Source organism: Manis pentadactyla, chromosome 14 (assembly GCF_030020395.1).
Source record: "Manis pentadactyla isolate mManPen7 chromosome 14, mManPen7.hap1, whole genome shotgun sequence".
NCBI lineage: Eukaryota > Metazoa > Chordata > Mammalia > Pholidota > Manidae > Manis > Manis pentadactyla.
Genome location: NC_080032.1, coordinates 12,627,762 through 12,650,851, shown reverse-complemented (window position 1 = coordinate 12,650,851; position 23,090 = coordinate 12,627,762). Strand labels below are relative to the sequence as shown.

The 23,090-nt window shown below is 45.4% G+C and overlaps 1 protein-coding gene and 1 non-coding gene across 5 annotated transcripts in view; one reads left to right on the top strand and one right to left on the bottom strand.

Annotated features, from left to right (window-relative positions):
• FAM222A (family with sequence similarity 222 member A) overlaps nt 1–23,090 on the top strand; it is a 59,226-nt gene that overhangs the window by 21,281 nt on the left and 14,855 nt on the right. For 2 of the 4 annotated variants that reach the window (XM_036904030.2, XM_036904035.2), the window contains exon 1: nt 18,417–21,237. The exons of 1 other annotated variant lie outside the window; for it this stretch is intronic. Coding sequence is in view for 1 of the 3 variants with exons in the window: in XM_036904032.2 (XP_036759927.2) it covers nt 7,793–7,874 (82 nt within the window). In the remaining 2 variants the exon portion in view is untranslated. Of the gene's footprint in view, nt 1–7,746; nt 7,875–18,416; nt 21,238–23,090 lie in introns of those variants that run through there. One more of the 4 variants, XM_036904032.2, reaches the window with a different exon arrangement.
• LOC118922022 (U6 spliceosomal RNA) lies at nt 15,619–15,725 on the bottom strand. The gene has a single exon (XR_005028602.1). It is a non-coding gene; the product is annotated as a U6 spliceosomal RNA (small nuclear RNA).

Here is a 23,090-nt window from a genome sequence, read left to right as displayed (position 1 = left end):
TGCCTTCCTTACCTAGCTATTTCCTACCTACCTGTTGATAATAGTAATAAATATTACTGAATAACAGCTACCACTTAGGGGGTTACAACTATGACCCTGGCACTTTATTGTACTAATTACAAATTAGTAAGGAGTTAACCCCTTTTTCAGACAAGGAAACTGAGGCTCAAAGAGATGGTGGGATTTGCCCAAGGCCAGAGTTAAGGAATAAAATTGGAGTTCAGTTAAGGCTAAAGCTCAGGTGTCTGGTTCCAAAGCCCGAGACAATACTGTCACCCTCCTTGTGAAGCGACAGGCTGTCCTTTCACCTTGGCTACCACGTGTCACCCTGCCTTGTAATTCCCCTCTCCCTGCCCCTCTCCCTGGTCAGAATCTGTCACTGCCTCCGTATCTAGCACTGGACCTAGCATACACAGTAGGTGCTTAATGTGTCACATCTCCAGAGGTTGGAGTGCTGCCCAGGGCAGATAATGTCAAGGTCAGTTTCCATGGTGACCGGCGTCACTGTGCTCCCAGGCTCAGCCCAACCCCTCGGCAGGGCACGTGGGTGGGGAGCTGGCCTTGGTGCTGAAAGGCCCAGGACAGCCCCCCGCCCCCACACCCCAGACTGCAGCCCCTGGCCCAGTCAGACACTGCCTGCCCCGCCTTGCCCTGATTTCCTAGGCCAGCCTCCTGCCCTTACTTCCTTCAGGAGCCAGTTTCCTGAGGGCCTACTATGCACATGGACACAGGTCATAGCACAGTGAACCTGTGAAGGAGGGATCAGGGAGAGCCACCTGAGCAACTCCATTCATTAGATTATTCATCAGCATTTACCAAGCACCTTGTATGTCTCTGAGAAGCCCTTGAGGAATCTAGGCTTCAGTTGAAAGTCAAATAGAATTTCAACGGGTAGAGACACAGGAAGGGCTCACAGGCAGAAGGGATTACATGGGCACAGGCCAGCAAGTGTGGCAGTGAGAAGCTTGTGCCCACCTCAGGACTCCAGCTGCCTGCCACCTATAATTCATGATTTTTGGGGCTCTCCTGTGGCCCAAAACCACGTATATCTCTTGCTCCGTTGCCCTGCCCAGGGACAGGCCCAGACAGGTGCTGAAACAGAAAGCCAAGACTGAAGGAAGGGATGTTGTCCGCCAGGCCTGTGAACAGCGGGAGCCAGATATGCTTTGTGGCCAGATTTGCATTTTAGAGACCTCTGTCCCTGGCAGGGTGGGAATGGATGCAGCAGTAATCCTGGCAGATGAGGCCTCCTGTTGAAGGGGGCAATGCCTCTCCACCGTCAATTTTAAGAGAATTAAAATCCCCTTCTGGAGCCACAGCCCAAATGGCAGTAGAAAATAATCACTTTTCACAGGCCCCTTATCCACAGCCAAGCCCTGCACCAGTTTAATCAGCAGTGGCAGTGTGACTTGAAGATTCTGGGGCTTGAGAGATCAGGAGAGGGGTTAAAGAAAATTACCCTCGCCTCCTCCATGCTAATGTAATCTCTAACCAGATCTGCCTAGCCGCAGCTCAAATTGCTTTTTAGATTAACATTTAATTATTAACAGGGTCCCCTGGAAGGCCTCCGGCTTGAACAGGGATGGGGGAGGGAAGCAGGAGGGGAATGGGGGTGGGCTTCTACTCTGGCTGCCTCAAAGCCAGACAGACTTGAGGGGGTGGAGGGAAGGGGTAGGGGAGAGTGGGGTCAGGAAGGGGGTGAGAGACAGAGCAGGAAGGGAGGAGGAAGGACACCAGGACAGGGAGGGAGAGGGACAAGGATAGAGACAGTGGATCCTCCTGTCCACCCAGATCCCCTGTCTGGGCAAGTGTCCTCCACCCGCTGTCCTGCCTGTGGGGGGGCCATTTCCCGCCCCATGCTGTTTAGGGAGCACTGGGCTTTCTGAGGCTTCATGCGGGCCCTACTTGTGCTGGGGACTGTCCCAGAGAATAACTCACTTAGGGCCACACGGCTGGGGTGTGCCTCTTCCAGGCCCCTAGCCCAGTGCTCAGTCCCCTCCCCAGGCCCACCACCACTTCGAGGTCTTCCCTGCATTTGGGGACCTGCTCTTTGGCCAGGACAGGGCGGAGGAGAATGAGGCTTCATGTAGAGCAAGGGGGATCCAGGTGAGGACGGTGGGTGGCCCCTCGTCCCTCCCCATGCAGGCTGTGGGCCCCTGAGGAATGAGGGGCAGGCTTCTCCTTCCCCTTCCTTTCAGGAAACTCAGAGTCTCAATAGCCCACTCAGTGCTTTCCATGAACTGCTGGCTTTTTCCAGTTTCCTGTCGGGTCCCAACTGAAGATTCTAAATTCCTTCAGGACAGACTACATCTAGAACCTTCTTTGTGTGCTGATGGGCTGAGGACCTAGCCCTGCTGCCGTGTGCGCAGCTAGTGCACTGGATTATGTCTGAAAACCAGATTGTAATGTTCCCTCATGTCCAAACTGGAAGGCCATCCTATGATTGGCTGGGCCACCCCCCATCAAGATTCAGAGAGGGACTGTGATTTCCTCAAGGTCACTCGGGCAGTCGGAATCCCAGTGCTGGCAGGTGCCACCCTGAGACCTCTGGGACCAGCTCTCCTGTCTGAACGAGTCCCATTGGACACTGGGACAGGCCTGGCATGACCTTCCCCTCCAAGCCACAGCCAGTCTTTGGTCTCCAGGGGAGCCACAGAGGCTAGAGCGGGCAGCTCAGGGGAAGGGAGAAGGGCGGGGGCTGGCAGCGGCGTAGCGTGGCCTTCGTGAAGTCACAGCCTCGCCGTGCTGTGGAGCCCAAGCACGTCCTCCCGTTCTGCCCTCCTCCAGAGGCAGCCAGCCCAGCGGAGGGCAGTAGACACGAGAGAGAGTTCTGCCCACCTGCCACTTCAGGGAAAGATTAGAGGCTAGAGGGAGAGCCAGGAAAGTCCATTTTTAACTTGCTGGATTTGGGAGCAGGAAATAAGTTCCGGCTGGATGTTTGCTTTTGGCAGCACGTTCTTACCCATTTCCATACTGTAAATGGCCCAGGGTGGACACCCAAAAGATGCTCAGGGAGTGTTTGCTGCTTGAACGGATGAATGAGTGAAGGAATGGGTGGGTAAATGACAGACCTCTCAAAAGGGTTCCCCCCACAGAGGTAGGCCCGGGCTATATTCATCTCAGTATTGTGCTGCCCGACAGTGTCCTCCGTGAACGTTCACAGGGTGAATAAGTGGCCCCCTGGGGACCCCTCCTCTCCTTTCCCTCTCTGTGATCCCAGCTCCTCTCAGGGTAAGTAGATTTGGGCCCTGGGGAGAAGCAGGCCTTTCCTTCTGCTCCTTCCTGCCCAGCTGACGAGGAGTTGGGGGCCAAGAGGGCCCCCCACCATGATGGAGCAGGGGTGGGGGCCGTACAGTGGGGACTGAGGGTGCAGGCTCTGGCTGGGGTTGAGAACCTCAGGCGCTGCCACCTGAAGCTGTGTGACCTCGTGCAGATTACTTCCCTTCTCAGTGGCCCCTTCTTAATCTGTAAAATGGGGCTAAAAACAGAACCCACCACAGAGGCTGCCAGGAGGCTCTGGTGAGGTGTAACAGCTAGGATGCGTGTGGGAAGCAGAGGGCTGGAGGGCACATTCATTAAGTGCCCCCACTGCTGTTTTTAGCACTAATGTTGGGATTGTTATTTTTTAGCGCCCCCCTCACTGGCCTAAGGGCTTCCCAAGGACCCCTGCAGCCAGACCGGCTGGGAGAGACAACAAAAGGCAGGCAGGGCCCAAGGCCCCAGTTTCCTGTTCTTTTAATAAAAATAAAGACAGCCGGCTGCTATGCTTTGTTCTGCCAAGGCAGGCAGCACAGACTCAGTTCCTCCTCGGACTTGGAAAGTTCCTTCCGTTCTTTCCCCTCCCCTGTCACATTTCTTTTATCTAAATTCTCAGCCATGAAAGGGCACATCGACAGCTGGGGGTGTTATCTGGTGGAGGGTCCTTTTCCTAGGGGTGCCTCTGAGATAAGGCGTCTTATCAGCCCCCATGTCAGGGGCGATGCCAAAGCATTCTAATCATTGAAGCTTGCGACATTTTCTCCCTCCCTCTCTCCCCACCCCACCCCCTTTTTTATTATTAAAGTCACAAAGGACCTTGAGCTTCTAAACAGCCCGATTTGCAGATAGGGTTTCAAAATGAGCAGAGCTCTCAGGATGGTCCCCAGCTAGGGAGTAACGATTTGGGGTGAGGGCTCCAAGGGGCTGGCTTTCTGCAGATGCAATGATGCCAAGCAGAGAGGGGACAGGGTGGTGTCACGGGAAGAACAAGAGTGTTTTAGGTATCTGCCCCAATCCTGTCCTCAGCTTGCTGTGTGACCTTGTGCAGGATGCTTGGCTTCTCTGGACCCCAGTCATTTCATCTGACAACAACTGATTCATTGATTCAGCCATACATTCAACACTTATTTATTAAATGATTATTTTTTGCCAGGCACTGGGGAGAAAGAGACAAATGAGACATGGTCCTTGCCCCTGAAAAACTCACAGTCCAGTGGAGATAGTCAGACGTGAAAATTGGCAATTACAACTCGGTGTTATCAGCACTGTGAAGGGGGATGCCCAGAGGAGGGAACAGCCGAGCCAGAGTCTGAGTTTAGGGGGATCAGGGTAGTGGTGCTGCAGACTGAGGGACCAGCACAGACAGAGGTTTGGAGGTGTGAGGCAGCGGCCAGAGGGATGGCTGGGAGGGAGCCCAGAGAGTTGAGGGGGCCGATCATGGGGTTCTTGTGGGCCAGGCAGAAAGGGCTGGGCCCTATTCTGAGGACATAAAGAGGTTGAAAGGCCAAGGAGAGGACTCTGACTTGGTCCTGTTTGTAGATGACTGGAATGATACAGGAATGAGGACTCCACTGGTCCTCCTGCTTGGCTGGCTCCGGCCCTGCTCCCACACTGGATCCCCTCCTGCCCTGCTCCAGGGAGAACAGCAGTGAGCTGGGGAGAGTGGAGGTACAGAGGGAGCTTTGCTCCTCTCCAGGTGGACATGGTCTCTCAGGCTGCAAGGCCCTGCTGCTGGTCCTCCAGAAGTGAGGGCTGAAATGACCCAGGCAGCTGCACCAGGAAAGCTCTGAGGCCTTCATGTGGGTACAGTCTCCTCTCGGGAAGCCGCTGTGGCCCATGGAGCTGGGCCACCTCTCAGCTCCCAGAACTGCGTGGGCATTAGAGCATTCTGCAAAGCAGAGCCCCACTGGCAGGGCAGTTGATGGGGTCCAGACAGGCCCCAGAATAAGCAACCTGCTCCTCATCCTCTAAGAACTGTACCCCCAGCCTGCCCTTTTCAAACATAAAGTGTGCTGGAATGCAAAGCCTATGGAGGTCCTGCAGAGGGGCTGGGCTTCTGGGCCCTTGGCACCTGATGCCAGGCCAGAGGTGGGGAGGACCTCCAGGGGTGGGACCGGGCATGGCCAGGTCCCCGGAGGAAGGTGACCTGAGAAGGAAGGATCATGGAGCTGCTTTTACAAGATGTAAGCAGAAGCTCCCTGGGGTCACAGCAAGGGCCCTGGGTAGGAGCAGGCTCCGGACTTCCAGCCCAGGTGTCCTCGGCACACTAGGTCGTTCACTGCCCTCCTTCCCAGCTTAGTTCTGCCCTGGCCTGTGGGCAGCAGTGTAGCCCGGTGGTGAGGGGTCAGGCTGTCTGCTGGGTGGCCAGGGTAAGTGTTGCCTCTCTCTGGCTCTGGTTTCCCCATTAGTGGAAGGAGGGGGCTTTGACCCTTTTACCTGTAGCTGGCCAGCCTCCCCTGGCTCTCCTCTGTCCCCCAAACCCTGAGTCAGAGCACCGGAAAGTGGACAGTGCTCTGGGTTGGAGCAGGTGGGGACAGAGGCTGGGCTGCTGGGCGACCTCCCAGGTGCACACATGTGCGTGTCCAAGGACTGCCTGTGTGTGCCAGAGGGCGTGGCAGAGCATGTCACTCAGGGTGAGGGCAGGTCCGTGGTGTGCCCATCTGGGGGAGAATGCATGTAGTGACCATGTCTGGCACATGTGGACACCCGGCACAGCGGGTGGCATGCCCGCATGTCCCCAGGGATCAGAGCTGGGCAGAACGTGCCTGCTTGTGCAGATGTGTCCTAAAGGGCCACGTCCAAGTCCCCGAGGAGCAGCTCCTCGCTCCTGCAGTCAAGGGCTTTCATCCCTGCAATAAGCCCCACTTCATTCCCTTTTTAAACTGTATAATTTCTGCCTGATTGTAATGGCATATTTTAAAATTACCAGAAATCAAAGCCGGGAAGTGGATACTGCAGCTTTTATCGCCTTGCTGCGCTGAGGCTGGCGATTGTGGGGGTGGAGGGGGGTGAGCGCCACCTCCCCTCCCCCACCCGCCCCTGCTTTCTCTCGCACTCTTTTTTTTTTTTGAGACAGTAATAGGAGAAAATTGGTTTTGAAACTGAATAAAAGTCCCTTTCAGAGTAAATCATTTCTTTCAGGGTACCTTTGCTGAAAGTAAAATAGAGCATAATGAAAGGTGGTTACGTGATTGTCTTTCATTTACTGAGAGGCCAGGACAGACAGGAGGCTGCAACCGTCTCGGGGAAATTCAAGATTGGAATAATTGCGCAGTAACAAGGAGCTTGTTGTGAAATTAGTATCTTAAGAAAGTAGTGAAAAAAGGCTTTTCCTCATGAATACTTCATTATTAGAAGAAAGCAGCAGAATTTAAGGGCTCCAGACACCTGTTTAGTATTAAATAACTTCCTTTCTTCCCCTTAAACACACCCCCTCCTCTTTCTTCTCCTTTTCTGAAAGCAGCACCAGGATGGAGTTGGCCCAGCCCGGCTGCGCGGGAGGTGCGGTGGGGACGGGGTGTCCGGGCGTGGTGGACGCCAGGCTCCGGCTCAGCGAGAAGGGAGCCGGCATCAGGGCAGGCCCTTCCTGTTCCGCCTCTGTGCCCTGGGGGCCACGGGTTCCGGGAAGGGGGTTTAGGAAGATATATCTGCATGGGAACTCGGCCTCTGACTCGGATGACTGAGCACAGCATGGACCTGTCTGGACCCACGTCTAAGCTGCTACTCTGCCCGTCCTGGGTGGCCTCGCCCTTCCAGTCTGGGATGGGGGGCTCCATCAGAGAACCCTGGTGGTCCTCAGGGCTCAGTGTGAAGCAAAGGTCAGGCCCAGTGCAGCTCAGGGCTGGGGACCCCTTGTTCTCCCAGGAATGCCCTCCCAGACATCTCTCCTCTTGGGGGCTGTGAGAATGCCCCAAACCGACATTTCAGTAAACTTGAACATCCGTGTGCCCACTGGCAGTTCTGGGGCACCCTCATGTAGCTCTTCCCAAGATGACCACATGGGGTCTGTGTCCTCGATGGGCTCAAGGCTGAAGAGAGGGGACAGATCCACTCACAGGTGGTTACAAGAGAGCCAGAGGCCACTGCCGGCTGGAAGGGCAACCTTGCACCAAGGGGCTGAGTATCTGACCAGGCCGAGGGGTGTCAGGGATCCCTTAAAGGACGTAAACCCTCACACTGAGCAGGGCCAGGGCCTGTCTGACCGGTTCCTGCTGGCCCTGTCATGTTGGAAGTCCACCACTCAAGAGACTCTCCCTCCCCCCGCACCCCAGTCCTTTTCTTCACTGTGAGGCCACAGATGAGCCTCTTGATGTCTCCGGGCCTCAGCCTCCACTTCTGTCAAATAATGGAGAAAGGAGTCTGCTCTGAACAGCTCTGATGTTCTGCCCGGTAGCAGAAAGGCGGCTGGCAGAGACTCCCAGCTTGGGGAGGCGGGAGGCAGGCACTGAGCAGCCCCGTGTGACGAGCACCTCGTTTCCTTCCTCTCAGGGACCCTGCCGCAGAGCGCGCCCTGCTGTGGCGCCCCACCTCAGCCATGCTGGCCTGTCTGCAGAGGACCCAGAACCCACCGGGCCAGCACCTGGCCTGCCCCAGCAAGAGCCTGGAGCTGCGCAAGTGTGAGTGGGCACCTCTCCCCTTCCACCGGCCACCGAGTCCACGGGGGGCTTTCTGTTCCTGGACACACCAAGCCCTTCCCACCTTGGGACTTTGCAGGGCAGTCCCAGGCAAGGAATGCCATCCACACCCCGGCAGGTCACCCACCACGACCTGGTTTTGAACTCTCCCTGCTCCTGGAGGCTTTTGCCCATTCTGGTCTGCCTCTCTGGAGAGCCTCCCCGACTGGTTCCCAGTCCCTTTGTCTGGTCCCCTCCCACTGGGTGTGACCACCTCTTCCCAGCAGCCTCTGACCCCTGCCAGCGCTATGGCCCCAGCTGGGCCCCTCCCCTGGGACCCCGCAGTATGCCATGTCGGTCTCAGTCACTATCATGTTCCTGCATTATCAGAAAGCCAGATAATGTTGAAACATAGTCCTAAATGGGATCCCAGCTCAGGGCCTGATATGGTGTGTGATCTTGGGCATGTCCTTCCCCTCTCTGGGCCTTGCTGTTTCAATGTGTCAAATTAAGGAGCTGGACTTGGTGACCTAAGGGTCTGTTCTCCTTGACTATCTAGGACAGAGATCATCAACTCTCTTTTAGTCACCATAGGGTTTTTTTAACTGAAAGTATTTGAAAACACTTAAAAACAGGAGGTATGCATAAAAATCTAGATTTCTAGTGTGTCTTGAAAAAAAAAAGTCAGAGGATATAGCAACATAGGCCTGAGTTCCTGAACTGCAGCTGTTGATGAGAACTATTGTCTCCTTAAAGGGGACCTCTAGCTCCAATTCACCACAGCCCCCACCTCTCCCTATTGCCTCTGCCTTATAGCACAGGATTGGGTGCCATTTATCATTGTGCTCATGCTGTTGCTTTTTTCTTCCTTAATATGAATTTATCTTTAGACAAGGTCAACACACTGATATGGTCCAGTATTCAAAAGGAATGAAGGGGTATATAGACAAAAGTTTCCCTCTCCTGTTGCCCAGAGGCAGCCAATATTGTAAGCTTCCTATGTGTCCTTCCTGATGTTTTATGCATGTCCCAACATACCTGGAACATAGTCCTGCACTCCTTTTTCACTTAGCAATACATCCTCTGTCAGCCTCTAAAGAGCCTCCTCATTCTTTTGCCACATCGTTTTCCATAGCAAGGATGAGCCATAATTTGACCAGTGCCCTGTATAGACTGGACCCAACCTGTTCATTACAAGCAACACAGCAGGAAACCAACATGTAATGGGTCCCAAAGGTGTGAATAAAACTACAGGATAATTTCTAGAAGTGGAAATAATGGAGTCAAAGGTATGTGTGATTTGGTACTTTGCAGTTCTGATGGGTGTGGCCTGACACCTTTAGAGGATATTGTGTGAGAGAGCCTGTTTCTCCACACCCTCACCGTGGCATCAGACTCTCAGGCTTTGCTTGCCTGATTAGTGAAAACAGGATCACAGTATAGTTTTAAGTTCAGTATGAATGAGGTTGGACATCTTTTCATGTTTGGCCATTTGTTTTTCCTTAGAACTTACCTATTCGTCTCCTTGGTCCACTTTTTCTATTGGGTTCTTTTTGTCCTTATTGATTTGTAGGAGCTCTTTGTATGATGGAATTAGACCCCCCTCTGTCTTATGAATTGCAGGTGTCTTTTCCAATTTGGCATTTGTCCCTGATTCTGCCATGGAGGAATTTTCTTTTGAGAAAAGAAATATGTATTTCCTTTCATGGCCTTTGGATTTTGTGTCATACTTAGAACGTCCTACCTCTTGCTGGGATTGTTTTGATAAAAATTTCCTTAGGATTTCTATGTCTCTTATGGTTTAATTTTAACTTCTAGTCTTTCATGGTTTGATTTTTAAAATAGATGATCTCTGTTTTGTAATTTATCTGGTATAAAGTGTGAGGTGTGGATCCAAGCATGTTCAAGTAATCAGTGCAATATGGTTTTAATTATTGTAGTTTTAATACCTTTCTAAAAATTTTAACAGTTTTATTGAAGTGCACATACCATACAGTCCATTGAAGTGTACAATTCAATGGCTTTTAATATAGTCACAGAATTTTGTAACTACCACCACAATTTTAGGACATTTTTATCACCTCAAGAAGAAACCCCTTACCCATTAGCAGCCACTCCCTTATTCCCCCAGCCCCTCTTCTTTCTGCATAGATTCCCCTATTCTGGACTTTCATAAATAGGGAATTATACAGCATGTGGCCTCTTGTGATTGGCTCTTTCACTTAGCATAATGCTTTCAAGGTTCATTCATATTGTAGGATGCATATACCACATTTTAATATTTGGTGACATCTGTAGTTCCTTGTGATTCTCCATCCTCCCTCCCCATGCAGAATTTCCTTGGATGTGTTCTATTTATTTTTCTGTCTGAACTATAGAATCAACTTATCTAGGTAAGACCAAAAATCCTGCTTGTGTTTTTACTGGAATTGCATGAAATTTATAATTTAGGAAGAAATGTTTTTATGATGATGTCTTTCCCTCCAAGAACATGATACACCCTTCTGCTTTTTCCAACATCTCAGGAATATTTTAGTATTTGCTTCATTTAGATCTTTCTTGCACATTTTTTATGTTTATTTCTGGATATTTAACCTTTTTGGGCCAGTCTTCTCTTTCATAAACAGAGGTTGTTTATAGTAAAGACTATTAACTTCCGCTGCCTTACTGAATTATTGTTTGTAACCATTTTTCAACTTAGCTCTTAGATTTTCCAGTTATACTGTTATATCATTGGAAATGGTAATTTTACCTCCTACTTTAGAAGTTTTATACCTTAATTTCTTTGTCTTATTTAATGCTGTTAGCAATTATCATTGGAACAATGTAAAATAATAGTGGTGAAAATATGTACTCTTGCTTCATCCCTGACTTTTAATGAGATGTTTCTAGGATTTTCCCGGTATACAAAATGCTGGTTTTGGGGGCAGTTATTTCACTATGTTAAATAAGTGTCCCCCTATTCCTGTTTTATTAAGAATTTTAAAAATCAAGAATGGAAGTTGAAGTTTACAAAATGACTTCTCAGTATATATGAAGTTGATCATATATTTTCTTTTGATGTATTAATAGGAGTAATGATACAGATTTCTTAATATTGAACCATCCTTGCATTCCTGGTTGAATCCCCTGTGGTCTTGGTGAATATTTCTTCTAATATGTTGCTGGATTAGATTTGCTATTTTATTTACAAGTTTTGCCTCAATTTTATTAGTGAGATTAGTCTTCAGTTTTCTTTCTTGGGATGGGTTTTGCTATCAATTTTATATTTGCATCATAAAGAGAATGAAGGCTTTCCTTCTTATTCTATGTTAACACATTTGTAACAGTTTAAGTAGAAATGGATTCTTTAAAGATTTGTTGGTCCTCTATGAAAACTCTCCAGACTAGTACATTTATTTGGGATAGGTGAGTAGCTCTTTGATAATTGTCTGTGTTTCTTCTGTAATAGTGATCTGTTTTAATTATTCTTCTGCTTGTTCAATTATGTTGTTCCATAAAAGTATTCATTTTATCCAGGTTTTCAAGTTTATTTGCATGAAGTTGAGCAAAATAATTTAGAATTCTTTTAAATGATTATTTCATCCTTATTTCTTACATTGCATATTTTGTCCTCCCACCAACACCATTTTTCTTGATTAGGTTAGTTAGCTAATGAGGTTATCTATCCCCCTTTCCCACAGATGCATCTTTAGGATTTATTTATTAGTAATTACCCTTTCCTGGTTTCTAATTTGTTAATTTATGCTTTTATCTTCTGGCTTTCCTTTTTTTTTAAAATTTCTTTAGAGGCTTAAAGTTTTTACTGGTAAACATGAAAAAATGGAAAAATTAAGGCTATGAATCCTCTGAGTACTCCTTTAGCTATATCCTATAAGCCTAATACATAGTATTTTTATCATTATCATTTTCTAGATATTTTATAATTTTGGTTTGATTTCTTCTTTGGCCTAAGACTCATTGGGGCCCCCCATATCCACCTAGATAGGTGCTTTTATGTTTAATTATTTCTAGTATTATTGCATTATGATCAGAGACTGTTGCCTGTGATTTCTACTACTTTGTATTTTAGTGACGTTTTCTTGGCAGTATAATCTATGATTATCTTTGTGAGTCTTGGGACCTTTTCATGGGACTTGTAAAGATGCACGGCTCTGTTTGCAGGATTCAGAGTTTGGTGTATGCCAATCATATCTAACCCATTGATTATATTAGTTATATCTTCTATATCCTTACCTGTCATGAATAGAGAAATGAATTAGACACCTACTGCTAATGTGTTCCAGTTTATTTCCTCTTGTCCCTATACCTGTGGCCTTATGAATGGTGTTGCAATGTTATTTAACTCAGATATTAATCTTCACAATGAGTTGCATCCTTCTTTGCTGTATTTAATTCTTTCTGGCCTGGATTCAATTCTGTTGTTGTTGTTGTTGTTGGCCATCCTAACTGGTGAGAGGTGATATGTCATTGTGGTTTTTTTAAATTTTTTTCTAGCTTCATACCTTTCTGGTCTGAGAAGCTGGTTGGTTACAATTTTTTCTTTTCTTTTGATATCATTAATGTACAATTACTTGAACAACATTACGGTCACTAGACTCCCCCTATTATCAAGTCCCCCCTACATACCCCATTACAGTCACTGTCCATAAGCATAGTAAGATGCTGCAGAATCATTGCTTGTCTTCTCTGTATATACTGCCTTTCCCATGTCCCCCCGCTGCCGCTACATTATGTGTGCTAATTGTAATGCCCCCTTTCCCCCATTATCCTTCCCTTCCCGGGTCCTCCCCTTTGGTAACTGTTAGTCCATTCTTGGGTTCTGTGAGTCTGCTGCTGTTTTTTTCCTTCAGTTTTTTCTTTGTTCTTATATTCCACAGATGAGTGAAGTCATTTGATACTTGTCTTTCTCCACCTGGCTTATTTCACTGAGCATAATACCCTCTAGCTCCATCCATGTTGTAGCAAATGGTGGGATTTGTTTTCTTCTTATGGCTGAATAATATTCCATCATGTGTATGTACCACCTCTTCTTTATCCATTCATCTACAGATGGACACTTAGGTTGCTTCCATTTCTTGGCTATTGTAAATAGTGCTGTGATAAACATGGGGGTGCATATGACTTTTTCAAACTGGGCTCCTGCATTCTTAGAGTAAATTCCTAGGAGTGGAATTCCTGAGTCAAATGGTATGTCTATTTTGAGTTTTTTGAGGAACCTCCATACTGCTTTCCACAATGGTTTAACTAGTTTACATTCCCACCAGCAGTGTAGGAGGGTTCCCCTTTCTCCACATCCTCACCAACATTTGTTGTTGTTTGCCTTTTGGATGTTGGCCATCCTAACTGGTGTGAGGTGATACCTCATTGTGGTTTTAATTTGCATTTCTCTGATGATTAGCGATGTGGAGCATCTTTTCATGTGGCTGTTGGCCATCTGAATTTCTTTGGAGAAGTGTCTGTTCAGCTCGTCTGCCCATTTTTTAATTGGCTTATTTGCTTTTTGTTTGTTGAGGTGCGTGAGATCTTTCTATAATTTGGATGTCAACCCCTTATCGGATATGTCATTTATGAATATATTCCCCATACTGTAGGATGTCTTTTTGTTCTACTGATGGTATCCTTTGCTGTACAGAAGCTTTTTAGTTTGATATAGTTCCACTTGTTCATTTTTGCTTTTGTTTCCCTTGCCCGGGGAGACAGGTTCATGAAGAAGTTGCTCATGTTTGTGTCCAAAAGATTTTTGCCTATATTTTTTTCTAAGAGTTTTATGGTTTCATACATGACTTAAATTCAGGTCTTTGATCCATTTGAGTTTACTTTTGTATATGAGGTTAGACAATAATCCAGTTTCATTCTCTTATATGTAGCTGTCCAGTTTTGCCAACACCAGCTGTTGAAGAGGCTGTCATTTCCCCATTGTATATCCATTATATTTGCTAATATTTTATTGAGTATTTTTGCATCTATGTTCATTGGGGATATTGGTTGTAATTTTCTTTTTTTGTGGTGTCTTTGCCTGGTTTTGGTATTAGAATGATGTTGGCCTCGTAGAATGAGTTTGTGAGTATTCCCTCCTCTTCTATTTTTTGGAAAACTTTAAGGAGAATGGGTATTAGGTCTTCACTAAATGTTTGATAAAATTCAGCGGTGAAGCCATCTGGTCCAGGTGTTTTTTTCTTGGGTAGTTTTTGATTACCAGTTCAATTTCATTGCTGGTAATTTGTTCAGATTTTCTTCCTTCCTTGGTCAGCCTTAGAAGGTTGTATTTTTCTAGAAAGTTGTCCATTTCTTCTAGGTTATCCAATTTGTTAGCATGTAATTTTTCGTAGTATTCTCTCATAATTCTTTGTATTTCTGTGGTGTCTGTAGTGATTTTTCCTTTCTCATTTCTGATTCTGTTAATGTGTGTAGACTTATTTTCTTAATAAGTCTGACTAGGGGTTTATCTATTTTGTTTATTTTCTCAAAGAACCAGCTCTTGCTTTCATTGATTCTTTCTATTATTTTATTCTTCTCAATTTTATTTATTTCTGCTTTAATCTTTATTATGTCCATCCTTCTACTGACTTTGGGCCTCATTTGTCCTTACTTTTCTAGTTTCATTAATTGTGAGTTTAGACTGTTCATCTGGGATTGTTCTTCTTTCCTGAGGTAGTCCTGTATTGCAATATATTTCTCTCTTAGCACGGCCTTCACTGCGTCCCACAGATTTTGTGTTGTTGAATTATTGTTGTCATTTGTCTCCATATATTGCTTGATCTCTAATTTTATTTGGTCATTGATCCGTTGGTTATTTAGGAGCATGTTGTGAAGCCTCCATGTGTTTGTGGGATTTTTCATTTTCTTTGTGTAGTTTATTTCTAGTTTCATACCTTTGTGGTCTGAGAAACTGGTTGGTACAATTTCAATCTTTTTGAATTTACCGATGCTCTTTTTGTGGCCTAATGTATGATCTATTCTTGAAAATGTTCCATGTGCACTTGAGAAGAATGTATTCTGCTGCTTTTGTAGATGTCTGTTAGGTCCATCTGTTCTAATGTGTTGTTCAGTGCCTCTGTGTCCTTACTCATTTTCTCTCTGGTGGATCTGTCCTTCAGAGAGAGTGGAGTGTTGAAGTCTCCTAGAATGAATGCATTGCATTCTTTTTCCCCTTTTAATTCAGTTAGTATTTGTTTCACATAGGTAGGTGCTCCTGTGTTGGGAGCATAGATATTTATAATAGTTATATCCTCTTACTGGACTGAGCCCTTTATCATTATGTAATGTCCTTTTTTGTCTCTTGTTACTTTGTTTGTGAAGTCTATTTTGTCTGATACAAGTACTGTTACTCCTGCTTTTTTCTCACTATTAGTTGCATGAATTATCTTTTTCCATCCCTTTACTTTCAGTCTTTGGGCTTGAAGTGAGTCTCTTGTAGGCAGCATATAGATGCCTTTGGGTTTGAAGTGAGTCTCTTGTAGGCAGCATATAGATGGGTCTTGTTTTTTTATCCATTCAGTAACTCTATGTCTTTTGATTGGTGCATTCAGACCGTTTACATTTAGGTTGATTATCGATGGGTATGTACTTATTGCCATTGCAGGCTTTAGATTCATAGTTACCAAAGGTTCAAGGGTAATTCCCTTACTATCTAACAGTCTAATTTAACTCACTTCATATGCTATTACAAACACAACATAAAGGTTTTTTTTTTCCTCCTTTTTCTTCCTCCTCCGTTCTTTGTATGTTATGAATCATATTCTGTAAAAATATGGAACGCTTCATGAATTTGCATGTTATCCTTGTGCAGGGGCCATGCTAATCTTCTCTGTATCATTCCAATTTTAGTATATATGCTGCTGCAGCAAGCACCCTGGATTCAATTTTACCTATTAAGTTGGTAACCTCTGCATTTTGAATTCACATTTTTCTTGAAACCTTTGCCAATCCTGTTACTTTAACCTTTCTGAATTACTTTAAGATGTGACTCATACTATAGAGTTGGATTTAGCTTTGTGATCCAATCTGAATGTCTTTTTAAAACTTTTTGAGAGTTTAGCCCATTTTCATTTATTGATGTAACTGATATCTAGTCTTCAGTCATTTTGGGCTTTGTTTTAGTTGCTTTCAAAGGTTTTTCCCTATGTGACCTGTGTTCTCTGCTTTGTCTCTACTAATCATAAGGAAGGCTGGTGATTTTTTTCTAGTGATACAACTTTAAGTAATACCCCAGTTCTTTTATTTCTTTGGAATAGTATCTATTACTTTCACTAAGGTGGACAAAATAATGAAATTAATGTATGTACTTTCTCTGTACAACTTCTTGGAGTGCATGTCATTGTTTTAAACCTCTGTTACTGTTTTAAACCTCTGTTACCTGACACCAGCTTTAAATGATGTCTTTTGATCCCAGCTATTAAAGATGAGGCTATCCATGTACTTATACTACTGTCCCCTCTTTCCCTTTTGTTACTAGCAGAACCTTTGCTCTATTCCCAAGGCTTATGCTGTGAGCATCTTGGTTACATCACCACAGCCCTGCAGCTGTTTCAGTCTCAGTCTCCTACATAAATAGGGTTAGTGCTCACCACCAATCTTTTTCCCTTAGCTTCTCATCATCCCAAATTGGCCCACTAACAGATGGCTCAAGGCTTCATATGAACAACCCTCCTAGAGTCCCTGAAAGTTCAGATGTCTGTCAGCTTCCCACTTAAATGAGTAAAATATAATCCCTGGGTCACTTTGTTTCCTTGAAGATTTTTTATAGATCTTCTTCTATTCTCTTCTCATGCTGAATATTGCCATGGAGAATTTGAAGCCTATTTTTTTTCTCCTTTATATTTCATTTTGATCTTTCCATATTTTTATGCCTTTACTTTACTAGCATGTGTCTTGAGGTTGCCTGTTCAGTCTATTTTTCTTCGAACACACTACCATGCCTTTTGACAGGCAGATCCACAGCTTGTATTACTTTAGTTTCTTTTTTGGGGACTTCAGTTAAGCACAGATTGATGGGCTGTCTTTCATCTTTCTTCCCTATATATCCTCCTCTAACTTAAACTTTTTTTTCCTTTTCATTTTGCTAACTTTTTTCCCTGTGTTTTCTTTCTTCCTGTATGCTCATTCTGTTTTCCCCATTGGCTTTACAATAAGTTTTTTCTTCTGCTCTTGTATATCTCCTTTGTGTTTTTGATATAGAAACAACTGTGTTCCTAAGTATTTCCTTCACAATTAAATATTTGGCTATAATCTTCATCTCTTCTATGGCCACATTTTTCTGATGGAAGTGTTTTGTGCCAACCATTACTTAACTTATGCTTTGCTGTTCCATCAGTTTTCTTATATATGTTGACTAGGTTCTGTACTGGCTCACTTTTGATTACTTGGCTCTGAAAGAGGTGAGTTTTTCCCGGTCCAGCTATTTCCCTCCAGTTGCCTCAGAGACATACAGTCTCCTGAAAATATGGTTTATTTGTGGGTTTTCTTATTTAGCCCTACCTTCTTTGCTCTTTGGAACAAATTAGGTCTAGGAAAGCTCTGTCACCAGCTGATGTACTCCTGGTTTCACTGCTGAAAGGGGTTTAGATTTTGTACCTCACATTTGGTAAGTGTACAGTGCTGACTCTTTCAGAAATCTATAGCTGTGGCACCCTCTGCTTCCTCTCTCAGGCCCACTTGATCTCTGTTGTGTTGGGCAGCCTGTCCACTCTTTTTGAGGGGAATACAGTTGGTATATAATATTATATTGGTTTCAGATGTACAACATAGTGACTCGGTAATTATATACATTACTGGATGTTTGTACCTCTTTACTCACTTCACCTGTTTTACCGAAACCCACCCCATCCCCATGGTAACCAACAGTCTGTTGTCTATATTTGTGGGCCTGTTCCTTTTTTGTTTTGTGTTTTAGATTCCACATATAAGTGAAATCATATGGTATTTGTCTTTCTCTGCCAGGCTTATTTCACTTAGCATAATACCCTCTAGGTCCATCCATGTTGTTGCAAATGGCAAGATTTCCTTCTTTTTATGGCTGAGTAATACTCTATTATGTATATAAACCACATCTTCTTCCATTCTTCTGTCAGTGAGCGTTTGGATTGCTTCCATATCTTTGCTATTGTAAATAATGTTGCAGTGAACATAGGCATACATATATCTTTTTGAATTAGTGGTTTTGTTTTCTTTGGGTAAATTCCCAGAAGTAGAATTGCTGGGTCTTATGGTATTTCTATTTTTAGTTTTTGAGGCATCTCCATATTGTTTCCACAGTGGCTACACCAATGTATATTCCTACCAACAGTGTAGGAAGGTTCCCTTTTCTGCACAACCTCACCAATATTTGTTATTTCTTGTCTTTTGGGTAGTAGCTGTTCTGACTGGTGTGAGGTGCTACCACATTGTGGTTTAATTTGCATTTCCCAGATGATCAGTGACATGGAACATTCTCTTTTCATGTGTCTATTGACCATCTGTATATTGTCTTTGGAAAAAAATCTATTCAGGTCCTTTGCCCATTTTTTAATTGGATTTTTTTTTTTTGGTGTTGTGTTATATGAGTTCTTGATAGATCTGATAAGGGGCTAATGTCCAAAATATATAATTTGCAAATATATTCTCCCACACAGTGGGTTGCCTTTTTGTTGAGGGGGTTTAGCTAGCTCCTAGCTTTGCCAAAAATGGAACTTAGGTTTTTGTTCCATGTTGCTTTCAGGGTATTTTCAGGAGGAGTAGGGGCACCTAAGATATTACAGTAACATCCTCAAAAGTGAAGGTCCTCTGATGGGGTTCTTCCAGAGAGAGGGGTTTAGAGAAATATTTGTCTGCCTCATCAAAACAGAACAGTGAACAGACACAGATAATTTGGGAAGGCCTTTGGGTTTGTTTGTTTGTTTATAAGTATCATTAATATACAATCTTATGATAGTTTCCCATAAACAACACTGTGGTTTCAACATTCACCCATACTATCAAGTCCTCACCCCCTCTGTTGCAGTCACTGTCCATCAGTGTAGTAAGATGTTATAGGGTCATTGCCTGTCTTCTCCATGCTATACTGCCTTCCCTGTGACGTACCTGTATTATGAGTGCTGATTATAATGCAGCTTAATCCCTTTCTCCCTCCCTCCCCAACTTCTCCCCTTTGGTAACCACTAGTCCCTTTTTGTTCCTTCAGTTTTGCTTTGTTCTTATACTTCACAAATGAGTGAAGTCATTTGGTACTTGTCTTTCTCTACTTGGCTTATTTCACTGAGCATAATACTCTCTAGATCCATCCATGTTGTTGCAAATGGTGGGATTTTTCTTTTTATGGCTGAATAATATTCCATTGTGTATATGTATCACCTCTTCTTTATCCATTCATCTACTGATGGACACTTAGGTTGCTTCCATATCTTGGCTATTGTAAATAGTGCTGCAATAAACATAGGGGTGCATATGTCTTTTCAAATCAGGTATCTTGTTTTCTTTGGGTAAATACCTAGGAGCGGAATTACTGGGTCAAATGGTGTTTCTATTTTTAGTTTTTTGAGGAACCTCCATATTGCTTTCCACAACAGTTGAACCAATTTACATTCCCAGGGAGGGCCTTTGGTTTTAAGAAAAAATATTTTTCATGCACAGCTCCTCTCATACATGACCTCCAGGGAGAACATCTCATTGTCTTTTATAAAACTAAGTACTTAACTGAATAGATTGTCCATGGCACCCAATTCAAAAAGAGGAAGAATTTACAGCAAAGATTTTAACTCTTCCTAGAGGAAATCAGCATTAGCAGCTTCTTAAGTACCTTTCAGAAAAGTATGTATATGTGTGAGGGGCAGTAATACCTTTTACATAAACATTTGCCCCCCAACACATTCTTCCCAGCTCCTTGCCTCTTTTCCTCACTAATATATCTTGGAGATCATTCCACATCTGATAGAAAGAGTGCCCTCATTCTAATACTTGCATTGTATTCCATTGCACAAAGAATAACATTTTTAACCATTCTCCCGCTGATGGACATTTAGGTTGTTTCTAGTCTCTTGCTATTCTGAACAGTGCTGTAATGAGCATCTTTGTACATGTGTAAATATCTGTGCAGAAAAATTCTTCCAGGATGGACTTGCTGGCTCAAAGGATCAATGCATTTTAGCCTTTGATTGTTACTGTCCAGCTACTGGGGTTCCCTGCCTTGACCCCTGCTGGCAAGCTAGGCATGACAATCTGGGCTAGTCCTCCCTTCCCACTCCAAGGCTGGAACCAGAGGCCACCAAGGCCATCCTGCTTCCCTGCCCACTCAGACCCTTTGACATCTTTATACTTATTGGGAAGGACACTGACTCTGCTGTAATTGAAGAGTACAGGAAAGAGGGAGGCAGGAAAGGAGATAAGCAAATTAAATTGGGTGCCCTGCTGCCGGTCAAGGCCTGGAAAACTGGCAGAAGAGGCTCCTGCCCTTGGCTCCTGGGCATGACTCCTGGGCTGTCAGTCTCCAAGCGGACCCTCTTTTTCCCTGCAGCCCCACAGAACTGAGACAGGAAGGACTGGCCCTGAGCCTTATGACCAGACTGTGAGCTCCAGTGTTTCTCACCAAGGGAGACAGGTCTCGACAGGGCCATGTGCAGGGTGATGAGTGGGTTGGCCTCTTGGGGCCTGTGTCTCCCCCTCTGGAAAGTGAGGGCTCAGGTCAGATGAAGCCGAGAAGCCGTCCAGCTCTGACCATCTGTGATGATACTGTCGAAAGCCTGGTAGGGGGAAGATGTGGCCTAGTTTGAGACCCTCTCCCTCCTCTTCCTGTGAAAGGGATCAGAGAGGGCTGACTCCACAGGGCTGCATGGGGACTGACCTCCGCATATGCACAGAACGTGGCCAGTGAACCCTAAATGGCTGCAGTTCCCCTCTCTGGGACCTGAGGTCAGGGAGGTGGAGGAGCAGGAGCCACAGGTGGCCGTCTGTTGCAGCCTGTTCTAGGTGACTAGACAGCTATCTGGAGAAAAAGAAAGGAAAAAAAAAAAGGTGGGGGGGAAGGAAAGTCCATTCCCCCTCCCCTACCTCAGGCCTAAGATCCTGGGCTGCTCCCAGCTGGGCGTACTCCCTGGGTCCCAAACAGGACCTTCCCACGCCTGGGACAGAGGCCTGTTTTCCTCAGCTGCTCAGGACCTTCCCCACTAATAAATATTTGACTTTCTCTTCACCGTGTGGATACATAAGCTTTGAGTCACACGCTGCTCAAAGTACAGGCTGTGCAGAAAAACCCAGAGAGGCACTGTGGGGGCTTGGCTTATGGGGGAGCATCGGGTACTCACGGACCTGTCATTCAAGGAGGGGGAACCGAGGTAGCTGCCCCTGGAGACTGCCTGCTGTGAGCCTCCACCCTCACCCTGCCAGAACTTGGGTAAGTGACACAGCCTCTCTGTGCCTCAGGCGGCTCCTCTGGGGGTGAGGGTCGTGCACCCACGCTGCTCACCTCCCTAAGACCCCAGGGCAGGCTTTGAGACCAAGGTGCCCTGAATGGGCCGTGTTGTGGTCTTGGGCATGAGTGGGCCTCAGTTTCCTCCTGTGATGTGAGGATGAGGAAAGGAGAGAACCCTAGGGGCCTGGGAGCAGACACACACTTCACCTGCCCCATCCCCCAGGAGGGGAAGCCCCCTTCCCACATGCACAAGGGAACCAGAGGTTCCCTGGCTCAGCTCTCTCGTCTTCATGGGCAATAAGTTTGAAAGGCTTGCTAAGCCTATGTGATCAGGGGGCTGCTCTTCTCCCCGCTCCCGCCTGTTGCCTCTTGCCCAACAACCCTCCCTGCCCTGGGCCGGCTGGAGCCACTGCCCCACAGGCATTCCTGCAGGTGCAGCTGCTCCCCCTGACAGTGTAAAGTACGGGAGAAGCAAAGCCATTTAAAATTCCAATAAAATTAAAAATAAGCCTCTGGCAGCAGATTCAATTACGTAGCTGTTGCCGAGTGCAGTGCAGCCTAGAGGACGAAGAGAAGGTCCCACACCGCCCCTGCCTTTGGAACCGCCCCTGGGCGAGGACCACGGCTGGGGAGGGGCCGGGTGGGCCAGAGGCAGGTAGCCCCCTTTATGATCTAACAAAGACACTTAAGTTTTTAGCGAACCAGGAAGGCAAGCAACCTCTGTCTTCTGTCGCACAGTATCCAGCCACAGTCCACAGCACACCAACCTGAGGTGGCAAAATCAGAGGAAGGTGAAGATCCAAATGGCTGCCTCCCCACACTGTACAGAGGTCCTGACAGCGCAGTAAGACAGGGAAAGTATACAACAAGTTGTAAGGATTAGAAAGAAGTTAAACTATCCGTATACCCCAAGAAAATAAAAATTTAGCAAGACAGCAGTTAAAGAGTAACACACAAACACAGTTGTGTTCCTGTACAACAGATGTTGGCAAACTTTTTCTGTGAAGACCTGTTATTTTCGGCTTTGCAAGCCCTGCAGTCTCCGTTTTAACTATTCAGTTCTGCTTTGTAGTCTGAAAACAGCCACAGACACACAGAAATGAATAGGCATGGCTGTGTTCCAATAAAACTTTACTTACAAAAGCAGGTGGCAGGCTGGATTTGGCCAGTATATAGTATTTTGCCAGCTCCAGCTCTACACCAATAGAGTTGGAAAATGTATTTTTTAAAAAGATGCTATTACAATTCTTTTTGGAAATAATTTTTTGTGTATAGCAACACATACCATACAATTAACCCATTCAAAGCACTAGTGAATTTTTTAGTAAATTCAGAGTTGTACGACCACCACCATTAGCAGAACATTTTCTCATCACCACAAAGAAAAACCCAACAGCCATTAGCAGTCACCCCCTGATTTCCCCTGCTAGCCCCCTCCCATTCCCTGGCAACCACCTAAACTACTTTCTCTCTAGATTTACCTGTTTTGGACACTGCATATAAATGGAATTACTCACTATGTAGCCTTATGTGCCTGGCTTTTATAATGTTTTCAAGGTTCATCCATATAGTAGCATAAGCCAGTATTTCATTTCTGGTTATTGTGGAATATTTCATTGTATGGATATGCCATGTTTTATTTACCATTTATCAGCTGATGGACATTTGGGTTGTGCTGCTATGAACATTCATGTATAAATTTTTGTGCAGATGTATGTGTTAATTTCTCTTGTGTATTTATCTAGAAGTGGAATTGCTGGGTCACATGGTAATTCTATGTTTAACTTTTTGAGGAGCTGCCAGAATGATTTCAAAAACAGCTGCACCATTTTACA